This window comes from Oryctolagus cuniculus, chromosome 6, assembly GCF_051225735.1.
Source record: "Oryctolagus cuniculus isolate XC-2025 breed Fujian yellow rabbit chromosome 6, ASM5122573v1, whole genome shotgun sequence".
Classification (NCBI taxonomy): domain Eukaryota; kingdom Metazoa; phylum Chordata; class Mammalia; order Lagomorpha; family Leporidae; genus Oryctolagus; species Oryctolagus cuniculus.
Window position 1 is genome coordinate 73860442 of NC_142872.1, and position 18539 is coordinate 73878980.

At 39.2% G+C, this 18539-nt stretch overlaps 1 protein-coding gene across 6 annotated transcripts; it reads left to right on the plus strand.

Annotated features, from left to right (window-relative positions):
* The first annotated feature begins 12618 nt into the window (after nt 1–12618).
* Nucleotides 12619–16647, plus strand: PPDPFL (pancreatic progenitor cell differentiation and proliferation factor like). Of its 6 annotated transcripts, none has more exons than XM_089335215.1 (5): nt 12619–12816; nt 13037–13136; nt 14313–14390; nt 14494–14641; nt 15790–16647. In XM_089335215.1, exons 2-4 carry the CDS (start codon nt 13082–13084, stop codon nt 14595–14597), a joined length of 237 nt encoding a protein of 78 aa, XP_089191341.1. In that variant the 5' UTR covers nt 12619–12816; nt 13037–13081; the 3' UTR covers nt 14598–14641; nt 15790–16647. The 6 variants fall into 6 exon arrangements, with proteins under 6 accessions (XP_089191341.1, XP_089191339.1, XP_069932690.2 ...); XM_089335213.1 differs by having other exon boundaries at nt 14494–14593; XM_070076589.2 differs by having other exon boundaries at nt 14494–14589.
* The last annotated feature ends 1892 nt before the right edge of the window (nt 16648–18539 follow it).

The window sequence follows — 18539 nt, forward strand, 5'->3', positions numbered from 1 at the left end:
ACTTTGGCCATCTTCCACTGCTTTCCCAGGAACATCAGCAGGGAGCTAGATCGGAAGTGAGCAGCTGGGACCCGAACCAGTGTCCATGTGGGATGCCGGTGCTGCAGGTTGGGGCTTTAACATCACAGCGCCAGCCCCCAATTTTTTTTTTTTTTTGCAAAAATATTTGAAATCCATACATGTGAGGGGTCTTCAAAAAACTTATGGAAAATACTATGAAAAAATTATGCACAAATATTGAATTTTGTACCAAAATAAATCTTTTCTTCCATAACATTTTCTAAATTTATTTATGAGAGAGAGAGAGAGAGAGAGAAAGAGAGAAAGGAGCTCTCATCTGTTTGTTCATTTCTCCAATGTCCACTGTGACTGGGATTATCCTAAGGTCAAAGTTGCAAGAACTCAAGCCAGCTCTCTCTATGTCAATGGCCGGATTCCACTTACATGAACCATCACTGCTGCTTCCCAGGGTTCACATTAGCAGGAAGCTGAATTTAGAAATGGGGCCTGTGCATCAAACCCAGGTACTCTAATCTGGGACATGGGTGTCCTAACCAGTGTCTTAACCTCTACACCAAACACTCATCCCTAAATTTATGTTTTAATTCCATTTTCAATGAAGTTTTGAATTCCCTTTGAATACATGTTCTCCAGAGTTGTGTATTCTACTTCTGAAACAAGATTCAGATATGCTCCATGTTATTGAGCACTGGGAAAGAAAAGTAGGATAACACAGAGAAAAATACAAATACCTGTGGTCCCAAATTAAGTGGCTATAAGGATATGATAACCTTGCTATTAGTCAGGAATGTGATGATGAGAGGAATAAGGCTAGTCATTGAATACTAAAATCACAAAATAGTTACTCGTACTCACCAATAACTTGAAGTGAGTGTGGATTCATGAAGCAATACCAAACAATACCTTTGAGTTCAATGTCACAGATGCACAAACAGAAGACAGTGCACATGTTGAGGCAATTCTGTTTTCAACAAATGTTTTACCAATATTTGTCCTAGGTGGCAAGAAAAAATTTGTTTTGCAAACATTTCCTATATAATCACCCAAAACCAATCTTTCCTTGCGTGTTTGTGTTACTGTGTGTTTGAATGCATGTAGATATAATCTTTTAGAAAAGTGTCTATTACAAACATGCATTAATTACTTGTGTTTTCATGTAGTTAAGTATTCATAAATTATCATTAACTGCTGATCTTGGTACATAAAGCCATCTTATAATATTACAACGGGTTTTTAATATAAGTGCGTTGCCTAGAGTTGCTGGAACAGCTTGGGACAAGTGTGTTACAGTAAGGTTTCATCCTTCTCCTCTTTCTCCTCCTCTTCATCTTTCTTCTTTCTTTCTTGTGAAACTCATCAGGATATTTTATCCTCATATTGTGGCTGCAATTCAAAATCCATTTTGAGCTTTAGATAATCTGATAAAAGCTAACACTACACCTGAAAAGTTCAACAGTGCCTATTTCCACAAGAGTAAAAAAAAAAAAAGACATATGGGAAATGTATATCATGCCATCATTGAAAATTAGCCGCTCAATTAGGTGTAAAAAGTACAACAAAATAAACCCCACTGCTAAAACTCATCTATTATTATGTTTGAATCTCAGACTATAAAGTTTTATTTCAAATAAATAATGGATAATTTAATACTTTCAACATGTTAGGTTGATTTGGGCTCCTTGATAGTTATCACTAGGGTATCAAAAATTCATTTTGTGTTTCTACTTCTAATGCCTATTGCACCTCTGGTTTTAACTCTAAGAGATTGCTTTATGTAAGTTGAACTGAAGTATCAGTAGAAAATGTGAGTGTAGTTTGTGGAATTTTATGTTGGAGAATATGGACATCATGTTCTCAAAATAGCAATGCCTACATCTATGGGTAAATTAAAGATAATTACAATTTATGCTATTGAGGATATTGTATTAATATCCAGAAGAATAATTCTGTTTTATTTGGATAGTTCCTGTCCAAAGGTAAAACATGGAGCCCTAGCATATATCTTATCTTTGAAATCTCATTTATATATAGTAAATTGTCTGAGTGACATCATGAAGTAATAAGTGAGATGACAGATTATGCTTGAGGGTTCCCTGCTTTGTCCCCAGTAAACTTCCTCTGGTACAGCTTAGGGAACTCAACCAGTGACTGAACTGATAGTAGGGCTGTGATGCTGGAGTTGGACCACCATTCAGCAGGCTGGGAATGTAGACACTCTTGTGGGTGATGGGGAGAATGTTGATGGTACCCAGCATGCTCTCTCAGGGTGGTGCAGTCTTTGTGATGTCTGGAATTTATATATTAAAGTCCTAACCTCCAGTATCCAAGAATGTGACTATATTTGGAGATAGGGCCTTTAAAGGGTTACTTACAATGAAGTCATGGGGTGAATACTTATCCAATATGACCCATGTCCTTATAACAGTAGGATGTTTGGACACAAGAGGGAAGGATGAGCCAAGGAGAGAGTCCTCAGAAGAATCCAGGTATTAACACCTTGGTTTCAGAATTCTCCAAACAGAATTTTTTAAAAAGATTTATTTTATTTATTTGAAAGACAGAATTTCAGAGAGAGGTAGAGACAGAGAGCGAGGTCTTCCATCCACTGGTTCACTCCCCAGATGGCCGCAACAGCCTGGAGCCAGGAGCTTCTTCCAGGTCTCCCACATGGGTGCAGAGGCCCAAGGACTTAGGCCATCTTCAACTGCTTTCCCAGGCCATAGCAGAGAGCTGGATCAGAAGAGGAGCAGCAGGGACTAGAACCGGCGCCAATATGGGATGCCGGCGCCTCAGGCCAGGGCGTTAACCCACTGAGCCACAGCAACAACCCCTTCCATTCAGAATTATAAGAAAACCATTCTGTTGGTTCAGTCAGACAATCTGTGGTATTATGTCACACTAGCATCATTGCTAATGTAATGTAAAACTCATACACAGGGCAATTGTCAAAAGGTTCACAAATGGTAAATGGAATGGGACAGTAGTAGAGGATCAATACCAGCATTTGCAACACCCGAGGTGCTTGAAAGTCTCAGTGGAAGCAGCAATTTAGAGGACGATGGTGTGACCTGACTGTGGCTGGGGGTTGTTTATACATTGGAGAAAACTTGCGAAATGAGGAGACTGATTGTTGACCAGTGTAAGTTACATGGTAAAAATCAGCTAGCTTCTTGGCAGCATTTAAAGGGACTATGATCTCCTGCAGTGAAATGGCAGAAAAAGTGTCTAGTTATGAAAGAGCTTGAACTTTTGACCCTGGCAGGTCTGCCTCTCCAAAGCTGGGGCACTGATTGGGAAGAAACTGGACACTAGGATTTCTTACAGAGACAGCCAAGCCAATGCAGTGAACACTGTTTTTATTTTGAGAGAAGACTACAGTAAAGCTATAGGCAAATTTGTCTGCTTTCCAGGGAATGGAGCTTAAGACACCTACAGTTAGATAATCAAATACCTTCTGCAGGTCAGGTTAGAATCTGAGACACATCAAAATAAGCAGCTTTTTCACACTGAGTTTAATGATTTGTGGGGAAATGGGAGTAATGTAGATTGGGGAAAGAAAATGGTGTTCAAAGTTGATCTTATATTAGGAGAAATTATGTATATATATTTAAAAATCCACAATTGTCTTCTTTTAGTGGTAATATAGGATGAGTGATATGCAAATAAGATGTGTTTACATGACTTGTTTTAGAGCTTCCAAATTATCATTACATTGACCGTCACTAAGAGCAAGTGTTCAACTCAGCAGGTATGGGATTCACAAGCCAGAAACACTGATGAGGGTAATTAAGAATTTTTATCTGTGCTTGAAATCATAAAAGGAGAAAATTGAAGTGAAATCCTTTTGGCTATCATAACTTCATTACTTTCAGTGTATTTGGTTATGGGGGGAAATGTACTTGATGAAATCATGCTATGCATTTATTTACAAGCTCTCCAGATCTGGGTCCTGCCAGCCCTAAAGAGCTTTGGACTAATTTGGATACTTGCTACAGGAAGAAAAACGTGACAATAAAGAAAAAAAGGAGAAAGCTCAGGTTTTTGTTTGTTTGTTTGTTTTTTCTGTTCCTTTTTTTTCCCCCAAAACCAAGCCTGGAAACTCACAGCACCTCAATGAATGCGTTGGCATTGGGATAGAAGGATCTGGGTGTTGCTGTATATTTGGCTACCAGAGACATAGCTCACCTGCCCTTAGGCTTTATGGAAATTGTAGAGGTGATCTGTGTAGAAAACAGAGAATCTGGATCAGGACTTGCAGATGACTGATCAAAAATGGTGCTTTTACATTGAGATTAGTGTTTGGACCCTGGGCAGGGAGGGTGTGGGGCAGAGGAAAGAAAATGAAAACTGGGATTGACTCTTTTTAGTATTTGTCGATTTGCATGATTGCTAATGGACTCTTTGTTTCATCTAATAGTAATGGTATTATGAAGAATGTGAATGAACCTAATTACCTTTTGCTTTAAGGAGAGCCGGAAAGATGTCAGAAGAGAAAGATATGTCAATCAAACAACATAAGCAATGACAGGTGGTGGGAATGAGGTTGCTACAAGTGGAGGAAGTGTACCTGTTGGGAACAAGGGCCATGGGACCATCAGCCTTTGCTCTTCAGCAGCCTAGCATCTGAAGAACCATTTGATTGTAGAGGAATCCAATACCTTGCAGGTCTTGCTATGATCAAAAGTGATTTTAATGGTCAGAGTGCAAGCCAAGCTTTCTTGACAACAAGAACATGATATGGTAGCTAAATGGAGAATATATTTCATGTTTATCTCACAGCCCACAGATGGCATTGCTGTGCTCACAGCATGGCTTCCATGATGGTTTCAGTTGTTAACACTGCGGGAAGTAAGTAAGGAGGAAGGGAAGGCCAAGTGGCTTTGTCATTAAGGAGATAACTTTGAACATCAACAACACACCTTTTCTCATTGTATTCCTATTCCATTTTATTCCTATTTCAAGAGTGGGCTATGCCCAGTGAATATTAAAAAAAAAGAATAGAAATGATTCTGAAAGTCAGTATTTTTGGCTATACAGCTACATATTTTTCTCTATCTCTCTGTAGCCAGATGCAATCACCTAGCCTAGGCCTGGTCAATCAAGTGGGTTATACTGGAGCATTTGTGGTTGCAGTCACAGGTGCCCATGGGGTCTTCACCATACTCTATTTGTTATGTCACCTGAGTAGCTGTTTCTCCACACAGAGATTTTTTGGTTCTTGCCATATTGTAAGCCTTGTTCCTTCTGGTGTTTCCACAAAACTGCAGTAGCTCTCAGTACAGAATCTGTAATACCATATGGTATGGATTAAAAAGCAAGAATCATTAGGAAAATGTACGTTAGGGGAGGGCACTCTGGTCTCTCTTCACAATTGAGGAGCAAAAGGGCCCGGATTTTCTAGTGAACCTTCTGTGGTACTACAGTCAGTCCTCAATTCAATTTGAATTTTGAATATTCAGAGAGAGAAAGAGAGAGAAGTCTTCCATCTGCTGGTTCACTCCCCAAATTGCTGCAACAGTCAGAGCTGGGCCATTCCAAAGCCAGGAGCCTGGAGCATCCTCCAGGACTCCCATGTGGGTGCAGGGCCCAAGGACTTGGGCCATAGCAGAGAGCTGGCCTGGAAGAGGGGCAACCGGGACAGAATCAGGTGCCCCGACCGGGACTAGAACCCAGTGTGCTGGTGCCGCAGGCAGAGAATTAGCCTAGTGAGCCGCGGCACCGGCCTAGTTATACATTTTAGAATGAAATGAATGTCAAAAAAGTTAGACATTTTTCTTATTTTATGTATCCCTTACAGAGGCCCAGAGATATTCAATGGCTCATTGCTGGTAATTTTCCCCACAACTATTATGTAATGTTACAGTATTTTAATGAAGATTGTCATACCTTTTAAGAACACCTGCTCTGCACATTCATTTGCAGCATTAGTGATTAGAGTGACTAATCTATGCTTAATGTGTCTCATTTATTGGCTTAGATACTACAACATACTAAAGTCCTTGATATATCATATGAACATTCAGCCAGGTTTTTTTAACAGTCGATTGGAACCAGCTCTCAACAGTTTAAGATTTCCAGTAAAGTCAGTTATTGATCTTCTTATAATTCACACTTGGCCAATTGTGAAAAAGCAAGGCTGTAATAAATTATCTACAAGCTGAACTTGTTCTTGCCATGGAATTTTTTGCTCTAGAAAACAGCAACATGATATCTGTTTGCTACTGCATCCAAAGTCAATAAAGTTAGAAAGACTAATAATATCTCACATGTGCTAAATAGATCATCTTTCAGAAAGGTTGCAGTTGACTTTCATTAGTACTTCCTCTTTCTCAAACCTCCTTTCTCTGCCCTTTAGGAGGAATTGGCAGGAAGCCTCTTGCAACTTGTCTGAACAGAAACACGTGGATGATGGCTACCCCTTCCCTGCTGGTTTGCAGCATTTCATCAACATGGACAGTCACACTATTCTTGTTACCATCAAAGAGAAATGCTCACACAATTTAAGACTCAATGGAAATGTGACCAGGATACATTTTAGCACTTAGATGCTGGAAAACAAAAAGAACCAGCAACCAGGTAACCATCAGTCTAATTCTGTCTGTGACAGCATGGGAATCTGAACTCTGTTCTGAAATTTCAGTTATTAGGCAAGAATGTAATCCTGATTGCCTAAATATAATCCACAGAAAGAATGTGTTGGCTTTAATACACTTTTAGGACACAGACACTATATATGTCTGATTTTGTGCTGACATGGTTAAAGAAACAAATAGAAGAAAGAGTCTCTGCTTTTGAGCAGTTCACAATCTGACTATGAAAGAAAAAAAAAACCAACTGTATAAACATGAGTAACATTATAACTGGAAGATGGTGATGCCAGAAACCAATGAAACAATAGGCCAGGAGCAGTGGGGCTGACACCATGAATGAGGGAGTTGCAGAGGGAGAGAGGAAAATGCAAATATATCTCACATTCAAAATGAGCATGCACAGTGATATTTTAAGTCATGTGAGGAATTCTAATGCTATCAAGAACAATCAACAGATAAAGTATTGTGAGGGAAAGTGCATGAGACTAAGTCAACTTTATTGTTCAACTAAAACTGCAAAATAACCATTATAAAGATGGCTAGATAAATAAGTAAAAAATTATGCAAAAAGGGACAGAAGTAGAGGAAGAAAGTTGCACTAGGTGAATTTAGGGGAAAATTAATGAGAAATACTAAAAAAAGTCATTGAAATAAAAAATACACAGTCAACTTTAGATTGGACATAGTTAAAGAGAGAGAGAATAAACTTGAAAACAATGCCTTGCTATTTATCAGAATGCATTTAGATAGTAAAATTAAACTGTATTTGTTCATTAAAATATATATTTATATAAAGGTTTTAGCTATGCAATCTGACACATGTGGTTGAGATGTGAAACTTATGTTGGAAGACTGCCCACCTCTGATAGGAAATCCAGAAGTAGACAATTGGAGGAATAAGGAATGCAGTAGTTTAAATTATTATCCTTGGGGGCAGCATTGTGGATTACTGTGTAAAGCTATTGCCTGTGATGCCAGAGTCCCATGTGGGTGCCGGTTCACATTCTGTCTCCTCCACTTTTTATCCAGCACCCTGCTAATGACCTGAGAAAAGCAACAGAAGATGCCCTTGCCATCCATATGGGAAATCCATAAGTTATTCTTCTGACCATCTGGTGAGTGAACCATAGGATGGAAGATTTCTGCCCCCGCACCCCCGCCCTCTCTCTCCCTCTCTCACTCTTTTCAAATAAATACATAATTCTTCATACAAACATTTATTATCCAGCAATGTTTATTTCCCTTGTACCACCAACCCTTCACCAGAGTAGCGGACCTCTATATTTCATTAGTGTTGGCTTTAGGGACATGATTTATTTGGTCAGTGGAAGATGTAACCATTGCAAGCCTTGAACTAAAAATACATGCAAATTACCAGTGACTCCTCTGGCAATTGTCATCAACCACAGGAGGGCAACATGCTCTGGGTGACTTGCTACTCTCAGAACAATGATAAGCATATGACGCTAGCCAAAACCAACCCTGTACCTGGAGCCATGTTTGGATTGTCCAGTCCTAGACAACCTGCAACTCTGAATGGAAACAGAACCAAGTGTGTGAGCAGAAATGCATTCTTGTTGCTTCGTTGCTCTGTTAAGTGTGAACATTCTGTTAGAATGTCCATGATGATTTATTGTGGACATAACTCATTAATACACAGAAAAAGCAACACTCATGGTTGAGAATTTGCCTAAGTGGAAAAGAAAATGAGCTCTTGAGTTTAATGTGCCTTCCAAGTACAGCTGAGGATTAATAAAGAAAAATCTATGCTTCCCCAAATCCAGTGAGACTACAGTTGGACTTGCTTAGAAAAAAAAATCATAGTTAAGGATATATGGTGGTAAAAAATAAAAATGTCTATTTAATGAATAGAAGGAAAATACAGGATAATGCTTCTGGAGAAGAATAGAAACAGGTCTATATATACAAATTCTTTTCTATCAAAATGTAATAGAAGTGAATAAAGTACAAAGGATATAAAAATGCTGTGGTTATACAGAAATTATAGAATAGATGATGAGAATTATAGCAGTATTTGTAATAAATATTATTGGATTAGGGGGCAGTGTTGTGGTGCCATGGGTAAAGCCACTGTCTGTAATCTGGAATTCCATATGGGCACCGGTTCCATTCCTGGCTACTCTACTTCTTATCCAGCTGCCTGCTAATATGCCTGAGAAAGTAGCAGAAGATTGCCCAAGTCTTTGGGTGCTGCACCCACGTGGGAGACCTGGATGGAGTTCCAGTCTCCTGGCTTTGGCCTGGCATAGCCATGGCAGTTGTGGTCATCTGGGGAGTAAACCAGTGGTTAGAAGATTTCTTTCTCTTTCTCTCCCTCTCTCTCTCTCCCTCTCTCTCTCTCTCTCTCTCTCTCCCCCTCTGTCTACCTCTGCCTTTCAAAAAATGAGCACAATTGAAAATAAACATTGATGCGAATGCAATGGGGGAGGGAGCGGGAGATGAAAGGGTTGCGGGTGGGAGGGAAGTTACAGGGGAAAAAGCCATTATAATCCATAAGATATACTTTGAAATAAAAGTCAAAAAAACGAGCACAGTGAGGAAAAATATGATAAAAGAGTACTAAAAGTGATTAATATTTTTAAAAAAGCTAGTGGAAAATAAAGGATGTAAAAATATATAAGTATACTTTGTGATTACTTAGAAAAATCTAGTGCAACAATATTAATATGATACACACTAGATAAGTAACATAAAAGTAAAATATGAGTGCTGACAAAGGAAGATGAAGCATAGATTCATTCAGAAGATGCACTCACCAGGTAAGTGTTAAGTCTAGTGGTTGAGGTCCTTCCTTTCACATAGGAATATCTGGGTTTGATGCTCAGCTCCAGCTCCTGACCAGTTTCCTGCTAATGTAGACTGTGTAAGGATCCGTGCCGATCTGAAGCCAGGAGCCAGGAGCTTCTTCTGTGTCTCCCACTTGGGTGCAGGGGCCCAAGGACTTGGGCCATCCTCTACTGCTTTCCCAGGCCATAGCAGAGAACTGGATTGGAAGTGGAGCAACCGGGTCTCGAACCAGTGCCCATATGAGATGCCGGAGCTAAAGGCCAGGGCATTAACCCACTGCGCCACAGTGCTGGCCCTGGCCTCAGTATGTTTCTTAAAGAGTTATTTATTTGAGCCAGCGCCTCAGCTCACTAGGCTAATCCTCCGCCTGCGGTGACAGCACCCTGGGTTCTAGTCCTGATTGGGGAGCCGGTTCTTTCCCAGTTGCTCCTCTTCCTGTTCAGCTCTCTGCTGTGGCCCGGGAAGGCAGTGGAGGATGGCCTAGATGCTTGGGCCCTGCACCCGCATTAGTGACCTGGAGGAAGCACCTGGCTCCTGGCTTAGGATGGGCACAGTGTGCCGGCCGCAACGCGCTGGCCATAGCGGCCACTTGTGGGGTGAACCAATGGAAAAAGGAAGACCTTTCTCTCTGTCTCTCTGTCTCTCTCACTCTCTGACTCTGCCTGTCCAAAAAATAAAAAAAAGAGTTATTTATTTGAAAGACAGCAACACACACACACACACACACACACATCTCTTCCATCTGCTGTTTCACTCCCCATATGGCTGCAATGGTCAGCTCTCGGCCTTACTGAAGTCAAGAGCCAGGATCTCCCTCCTGGTCTCCTACATGGTGGCAGGGGCACAAGTACTTGAGCAACACTCTGCTGCTTTCCCTGGTGCATTATTAGGGAGCTGGATCAGAAGTGGAGCAGTTGGTACTTGAATTGACACTCCAATATGGGATGCAGATGTTCCAATCAGCAGTAAAACACAATGCTGATCTCAAGCTCCCAGCTTTGAACTGGCCAAGTCCCAGACTTTGTAGAAATTTTCAGATTGAAATCAATTAAAGAATTAAACATTTTAATAAAAAATACAATCATGATTTTCATGCGCATTTGTCATAAAACAAAAATTATGTTAGAAGACATTGGCTGGCGCCGTGGCTCACTAGGCTAATCCTCCACCTTGTGGCGCTGGCACACCGGGTTCTAGTCCCGGTAAGGGCGCCGGATTCTGTCCCGGTTGCCCCTCTTCCAGGCCAGCTCTCTGCTGTGGCCTGGGAGTGCAGTGGAGGATGGCCCAAGTGCTTGGGCCCTGCACCCCATGGGAGACCAGGGGAAGCGCCTGGCTCCTGGCTTTGGATCAACGTGGTGCACCAGCCGTGGCGGCCATTGGAGGGTGAACCAATGGCAAAGGAAGACCTTTCTCTCTGTCTCTCTCTCTCTCACTGTCCACTCTGCCTGTCAAAAAAAAAAAAAGATGTGATCATCAGAAACTAGAAACACAATGATAAGTGTGTGGATGATCTGTTTAAAGAAATTAAGTTATAAAGTCTAATGGACACATGAAATATTATGCCAAAATTATGACAGCATGCAGCTAAGGAATATTTACTGTTCCTGAATTCACAGAAAGCACTTCCAAAAGTTATTTCAAGGAATGAGTAAAAATCAGACATTCTGCCATGATAATGCAGTGAATTAGAAATCATCAAGTAAAGATAACATTAAAATACACCTATAACAAGGAAATGGCATAATGGCACTTACAAAATATTTTGACATAAATGGCCATAAGAATAACCCCTACTTAAAGGAATAATGTATAAAAATAAGAGAGAAAATAATGAAATATGACTAAGAAGCAAAAGAGAGGACCAAATAATTGTTTGAAAAATATTTAATAGGGAAATCTGTAGCACAACTAATAAAAAATAGAGAGGGGGTATTTATTGTTTGGTTTTAAGTTATAAATATTTAATGTATAAAACATGGTGTTTTCACATGCATTCATATAATGAAATGGTTATTATTGTCAGTCAAATTAACACATACATCTTTTCACAGTTTTTTTTGCATGTTTGTGGCAAGAGTACTTGAAATCTACTTTCTTTGTGAATTTCCAGTATACAATGATGTTAACTGCAATCCCCTTGCTGTACATTAGCTCTGTAGAATTATTCATACTATACAATTGCAACTTTATATTCTTTGTCCAGCATCTCTCCATTTCCCAAAGCTCCCTGCTCCTGGTAATCACTATTCTCTAATATATTTGACCTTTTTAGATTCCACATATAAAGGAGATCATGCAGTATTTTGCTTTCCGTGTCCGGCAAGAGATTTTAAAAGAATCATCATGGCATACTGCAATAAATGTTTTGAATAGATTTCAAAACCTAGATATGAATAATTTTACAGCCTTATATTTATTACCAGAATTGAGTTAAGAAGGAATGCCACAGCTGGCAAAACCAACAGCCACCAAATAAATTGAAACAGCAATTAAAATAAGCAGCCCTCCATTTAAAGAGGAGCTGACATTTGATCCATGAGTCAATTGAGTCTATCAAATGGCAAAACAATCTACATAATAAACGTTACTATAATCAGAATCAAAATAATTTTGCCTCAATAAATCACATTGTTAGCATGTCATACATTTTCCCACATTTTCCACGATTTCCCCCTGGGTGTTGTCATTCCCTTGAATGTTTCTAACTCCCTGTCATTCTGTCCATCAAGTTCTACTGCAATGTTTCTTTCCCAGGATTCCTTCAAAGCTCCACAGATGTCTTCCTGCTGACTCCGCTAGTGTCATTGTGACGGTGTGTGTCTCCCATCTCCTCGTGGCATCCCCCAGAATGCCCAGCATGGCTCTGTGGACAGAATGTGTGACTACATGAAAGGCTGAGGCAATGACCTGGGTACTGGGTCCTTCTCTATGTAACCACCAGCTGTAAGTTGTGCTATAAGAGACAGTGAGTCCAAAGCAGCATCTGGGCGAAGTCCTTTCCTGCTGACCGAAGCCTGTCTTGGCACACTGACACAGTCCAAGGTCCTCTGGACTGCTGGAGGGCAGATGGGCAGAGCAGGGCCCTTCTCTCTCCCTGCCCAGCGCTGGCTGTGTGCCGCCTCACCCTGAGTTGTCCACAGCTCAGGCTCCAGCCAGCTGGGGAATTCTGATATAAGGAGCTCAAGTGTCCTGGGGCACCGGGGGCATTCTGCATGCCTCCTGGGAGCTTTGCTGGTGCAGTCTCAACAAAACCACTGACCAGAGTCCTTTCAAAATGTGCATTTTCTGAACAAACTTTAGAACCAAGTTCATATGAAAAGATCAAATTGAAGACAACAAACCGGTGAGTGGTGGCTATGTGGCTAGGCGAATACATTCTCTGACTTCAGGTTTTGGGGTAAGTTAAGTTTGATTGTGTTGTTTACTGCAATACCCCTTTTCACAATTTTGTGTAAACTGGCTTTTTTTTTTTTTAAAAATATACTTTCTTTCTGAGGCATAAAGTTCCTTTTATAAGATATTTAGTATATGGTAAATGATTCTTTTTCAAAAAAATATTCATACGGTGAAAGGGAAAGGGAATTCCATGTTGTTAATGTCAGCTTCTCTTCCCTCAGTCCCTGTTCCCCAGCTCCTGCTCACAGCTGCACACAGGGGAAGCTATGGCTTCAGTGCCTTCCATTGGTTGCCTTCTGGCCAAAAACCAGTATTATCGGAGTAAGTCATGTTGTCACTGGAGACGGCCCTGGGAGTGTGACTTGAGGTGCTGTTGGTGTTGACTGATGTAATGTGTTATACTGAAAACTCAAGGGAGAAAACTGAAACTGTCAGTGACAGTAAAAAAGATGAGACCAGGAGCCACGGATGCCTCTGAAGCTGTCCTGCCCAGCCTCATCACTTTGCTTTGTCTCTCTTGTGTATTTGGAGCCATGAATTAAATGAATGAACATAAGCATTTGTTTCATAATCTCAATTTTATGTACCATGTTTTTCATGAGATATCCTAAAAACTCTGAATTGTGTATAGTAAAATAAGATCAAATTCTTTAGAATAGAGGGAAGAGCAAGATGCTGCTTCAAACATTTTCTGATTTTCATTTTCTGTTGTACATAGTAGCTCAGCATCTGTCTATCTGGTCAGTTTTGGTTTTATTTAGCTTTTCATCTGTGCATATGTATAGCTGCGAAGAAAACTGTAGCTCTTTAGAGAAGATGGAGAAATTTCATAAAATGAACATTTCAGAACCAAGTTCATGTTTATTGGAAAATGTCTATTCTATCAATCTATAGAAAATTTTTTATTGCAAGGATTGTTTGTAGCCTGAGTTAGAAAAGTCTATTGACTTACCCTTTGTCCAAAAAGGTTAAATTATTCCTGTTTACTTGGTGTTATTTTATCAATAGAAGTTATTATTTTATACTAGTCTTTTAAAAGAATTGCACATTTAAGATATAAATCTAGTTAGTTCACTAAAATGTTTAGTCTTTTAAAATAATTCTTTAATCTTCTAAAATAATTCTTTAATCTTTAAATTTGTTGTTTTATAGGATTTTAAATATATACGTGTGTGATATTTTTAAAGTTGTATAATTATATTCATTCCTGAGTTTGTGCTTCCTTAATGTTTTGAATTTGACAACATTTACAATGTATTCTAATTTCTACATCTATATCTATGGCAAGAGAGAAAGATTAAGCTTACATAGAAATGAGTATGCCTTACTATAGAAGCTTTTTTAATTGATTAATAATTTGATCCATTTTTCAATTAATAAATTGTTGAGTCAGATTTCAGAACACACTATTTGAGAGAGTTCCTATATGAATTGTGTGTGTGTGTTTCCATGCTTTTGCCAGTTATTAATTTCCTCATTATCATTTGTTTCCTACAGAGTCCAGTATTTCTTCAGATAGCTCTTTAACTGGCTCTGATTCTGTTAACTTCATGGATGATGACAAATTCCAACAAGGTACTTCGCTTATTTATTACCACTGTTCCCTTCATTATCCCCCCCTTGCTTTTATCCTCTCCAATTGCTTTGACGAAAGTGTAAAATGATCTTTATTTGGCAGGATTCCCTGAAGTGGCAGAATCCACCTGGTGGTTTAAGTCTTTTTTCCATCCTGGACCTGTGCTCTCAAATGTGAGAAGCAAAGATCCATCTACTGGTGGGTGAATCAACCTTTTCTGAGGAGGACATTTCTACTCAGTGAATGCACAGTGCGTACAGCAGTGGCTGTGTGACACCATCAGGGCAGCACTGGGTTGTTTCCTGAAGCTTTGGTGGGAAGCCTGGCTGAGGCACGGGCTGAAGCAGAGAGCCAACCTCTCCTTCAAGTCAGCCTTCAGTAAGAGCGGGGACATTCCTGTACTCCAGTCATGCCAGAGTGATTGAACAGTCCTGTGCCACTTGGTGTCCTTTTTAGGGGGAACAGATTGGGAATCAGAGGCAAAGGTCTACATTGTATTCCCAATACCTTTGAGCAAAGCATACCCATTTTTAACAAAATATTTATTTATTTATTTGAAAGGCAAAGTTACAGAGAGGCAGAGGCGCACAGAGAGAGAGAGAGAGAGAGAGAGAGAGAGAGTTCTTTCATTTGTTGGTTCACTCTCCAAATGGCCCCAATGGCCAGAGCTGTGCTGATCCGAAGCCAGGAGACAGGAGCTTCTTCCAGATCTCCCTTGTGGGTTCAGGGCCATCTTCTACTGCTTTCCCAAGCCATAGTATAGAGCTGGATCAGAAGTAGAGCAGTGGGGACTCCAACCGGCGCCCATATGAGATGCTGACACTGCAGGTGTCGGCTTTACCTGGTGTGCCACAGCGCTGGCCCCGCCAATTGTTGTTGTCCTAGAAAACCTTGTCTAGTCTCCCTGTGGGTTTTGATTTGCAGCTGTGTGGTGCCAGTTACTCGTTTAAAATGAATTGGGGGGTTTGTGTGCAGCTGTTTCTGTACATTTATAACTCTAACACATTTCATTGCACAGTTGTTATTGAAGTACTTATTTTGATTTTTAGATACTTTATTGACCAGCAGCTAAATGGAATAAAAATGTATAATAATGAATTTCATATATTCTGATGTTAGAACATTATGTTTTTGATGAATATCCCACTGAAGATAAATAAAAGTAGAATCAATATTTAAAATATTTTTTAAATCAATGCAGTGCTGATTGTGGAAAAGCTATTTTCCTTACTCTGTTTATCAAATTTATGGATTTGGATTATGGAGACGAGTGTTTTATTTATTTCTCTACTTTGGCTGTGATAAAGTCCACCTAAATTCCAGAGGTGCATTTGGGAGCTGATCATCTGTGTGTTGCCGTGCTGCGAGCCTGTTGTTGACATTGACTCTTTTACACAGCACTCATAGTTGACGCTGGCAATCAAGATGTTCTCCCTGCTGAAGTGCCACGGGGTAAGCCCTCGATCTCCAGTACTGCGGCCAATGCAGAGGACTTCTTCCTATGGTAAGAAGAGATCTCACTCATGAAACAAGATCGTAACGTCAGCGATACAGCAAATGTTCAGGCGTTTCACTCCATACTAACAATGCAAGTGGCATCAGCTTTGTGGAGAATATTTGAAAAGTGCCTTTAGCAACTCATGCCCTTTTAAAATAATTAGAATCTTCAAATGCAGTGATTTATCTGAAATAACCCTTTCATTATCCATGTTTTTGTTATCAAGAAATTTAAGTTAGAATCTTTGTATGTCTGTTGGGTGATTTAGGATCCTTACAATTGAAGCAGCTGTGCTTCACATAACAGCAATGGTTTGATGTGTGTAGAAAAATGTCACAAAACTTGTTTTTAATCATAAAAGTTGGAAAAAGCAGACATATCCTTCAACATATTATTTCTTATACTCTGTATCATACTTGTAACCAATTGATTATTATGCAGAATTTAAAGTTCATGATGCTAAGTAATAGTTAACATTTTGAAAAATTGTTTATTCCATAGTAAATGTAAAAAGCAGGATAATTTACCACATGGTGTTATTTTAGTTGTATTAGAGAGCCTAATTAATAAATAAGCATAAGAATAGACTGGAAGGACCTAAGCCAAACGGTAACAGTGGCTATGTCTGGACACAGGATTGCGAGTGTTTCTCATTTCTTTCTTACTTACTTTTCTGTATCTTTACATTTTCTAATATGACAAGTTTTGTGTATAACCAGAAAATAAAAATGTAAATATAAAAAGGAACACTGGAAAAATTTCTGATGTGTAAATTTGTTACATGAGTAGAATATACCCCATTTTTCTTCAATATTGGGTAGATGATTAATTTCAATTGAAATGTTCTTTCATAATGCTTGAAAGTATATTTCAATTTAAGAGATGAGGCTTAAATATGAGGCATGCTGAACTCTGATGTAGATTGCTCTATAGTTATGTGGGTTATGTTGCATTAAATATGCAGTAGAGCACACATGATTGTCAACAAAACTGTCTTCTCATAACCATGACAAAATGTCAACACTATATATGACTGACCAATCATTCATTCTTCCTAAGTGGGAAGGATGCTTGATTAATTTCCTGTTTGTTTATCACTTAGTTGTCAATGAAGGGAATCCAATATAATTTTGACCAATAATACTGTTACATATTACGATTTTCCTGGTGGTCACCTGCATATGTAGTTTTTCTATATTTAAACAGGCGGATTTATGTTGGTAGATTTTTCATGAGTTTAGTGTAAAATTTAATCACAATGATTAAAGACCAACTTTTATAAACAGAAACAAATATGAAAAATAAGAATTATATGGTCAAAGTAGGAGATCTTGCTTTTATTATTGTCAACAAATTCCCTTTTCCTTAACCATTTGGTGTATGTGAACACACTGCTTATTTAGGCTATTTGGTGAATTTATCAAAGTAGATTAGTGAATAGTGCTTTCTCTTCAGAAGGATAGCATTCATTAAATTATTATTTTTTGGCCTTTGTGTTTACAGTACTTTGTGTCAAAAATTACAGCTTTATATTATCTTAGATTAATGTTACTATTTCTCAAAGCTACTTATTTTTTAAGATCTATTTATTTATTTGAAACTAAGAGTTACAGAGAGGAACACACACACACACACACACACAGATCTTTCATGTACTGATCAACTCTCCAGTGGCTGCAACAGCCCAGGCTGGGCAGACCAAAGCTAGAAGTCAAGATCTTCTACATTGGTGCATGGGTACAAGCCTTTGGGCTGTCTTCTGCTGCTTTCCTAGGTGCATTAGCAGGGAGCTAGGTTGGAAGTGTAGCGGTTGGATCTCAAACTGGTGCCCATATGGAATGCCAGTATTGAAGGCAATGGCTTTACATGTTATGCTACAACGCCAGCTCCTCAAAATTATTTTTAAGTAGTTGAATTTTGCATAAGATTTTAAGTCAAACTTGCTATGAGCATATAGAGTAGTTATACATACAGACATATACACACATGTATATCTATGAACACAGATAGAGAAATATACTGAAAAATATGAAAACTCTTTAATGAAAGTAATGCTAAAGAACTCATGAAATAATTGAAAAGTTGAAAGGAATCCTTCATGCTAATTAGAGCTTTTACAGAATTGGGAAGATAGGAAAAAAAATAAAGGGAACATAGTATCTTTAGATAATTCTAGTAGACAGTTTTTAGCTGTGTTTAAAAAGTACTTCATTTGGGGTGAGTATTTGATTTTACTGTCTAAGATGCCCACCTTCCATATTGGAGTACTGGGGTTTGATTCCTTGCTCTGGCTCCTGACTCCAGCTTTCTATAATGCAGAAGCCAGTGGTGATGGCCCATGCAACTTGGATCCTGCCACCCACATGGGAGGCCTGAGTCCTATTGCCTTACTCCTGGATTAAACCTGGCCCAGCTAGCATTTATGGCTAGCATTTATGGGCACTTGAGAAGTGAACTAGCAGATGAGAGCCCTTCCCTCTGTCTCTCAAATAAGTAAACAAATGTAATTATAAGAATACAAGAAAACCCTACAGATAGCTCTCAGTGTGATGGTGTTTTTTAAGTTAAAAATCTACCTGGTCTGGCTTTGTTGTCTATTTGGTAGACAATGAACAGTAAAGGCTAAATACGTGAGAGGGATGTCATCAAT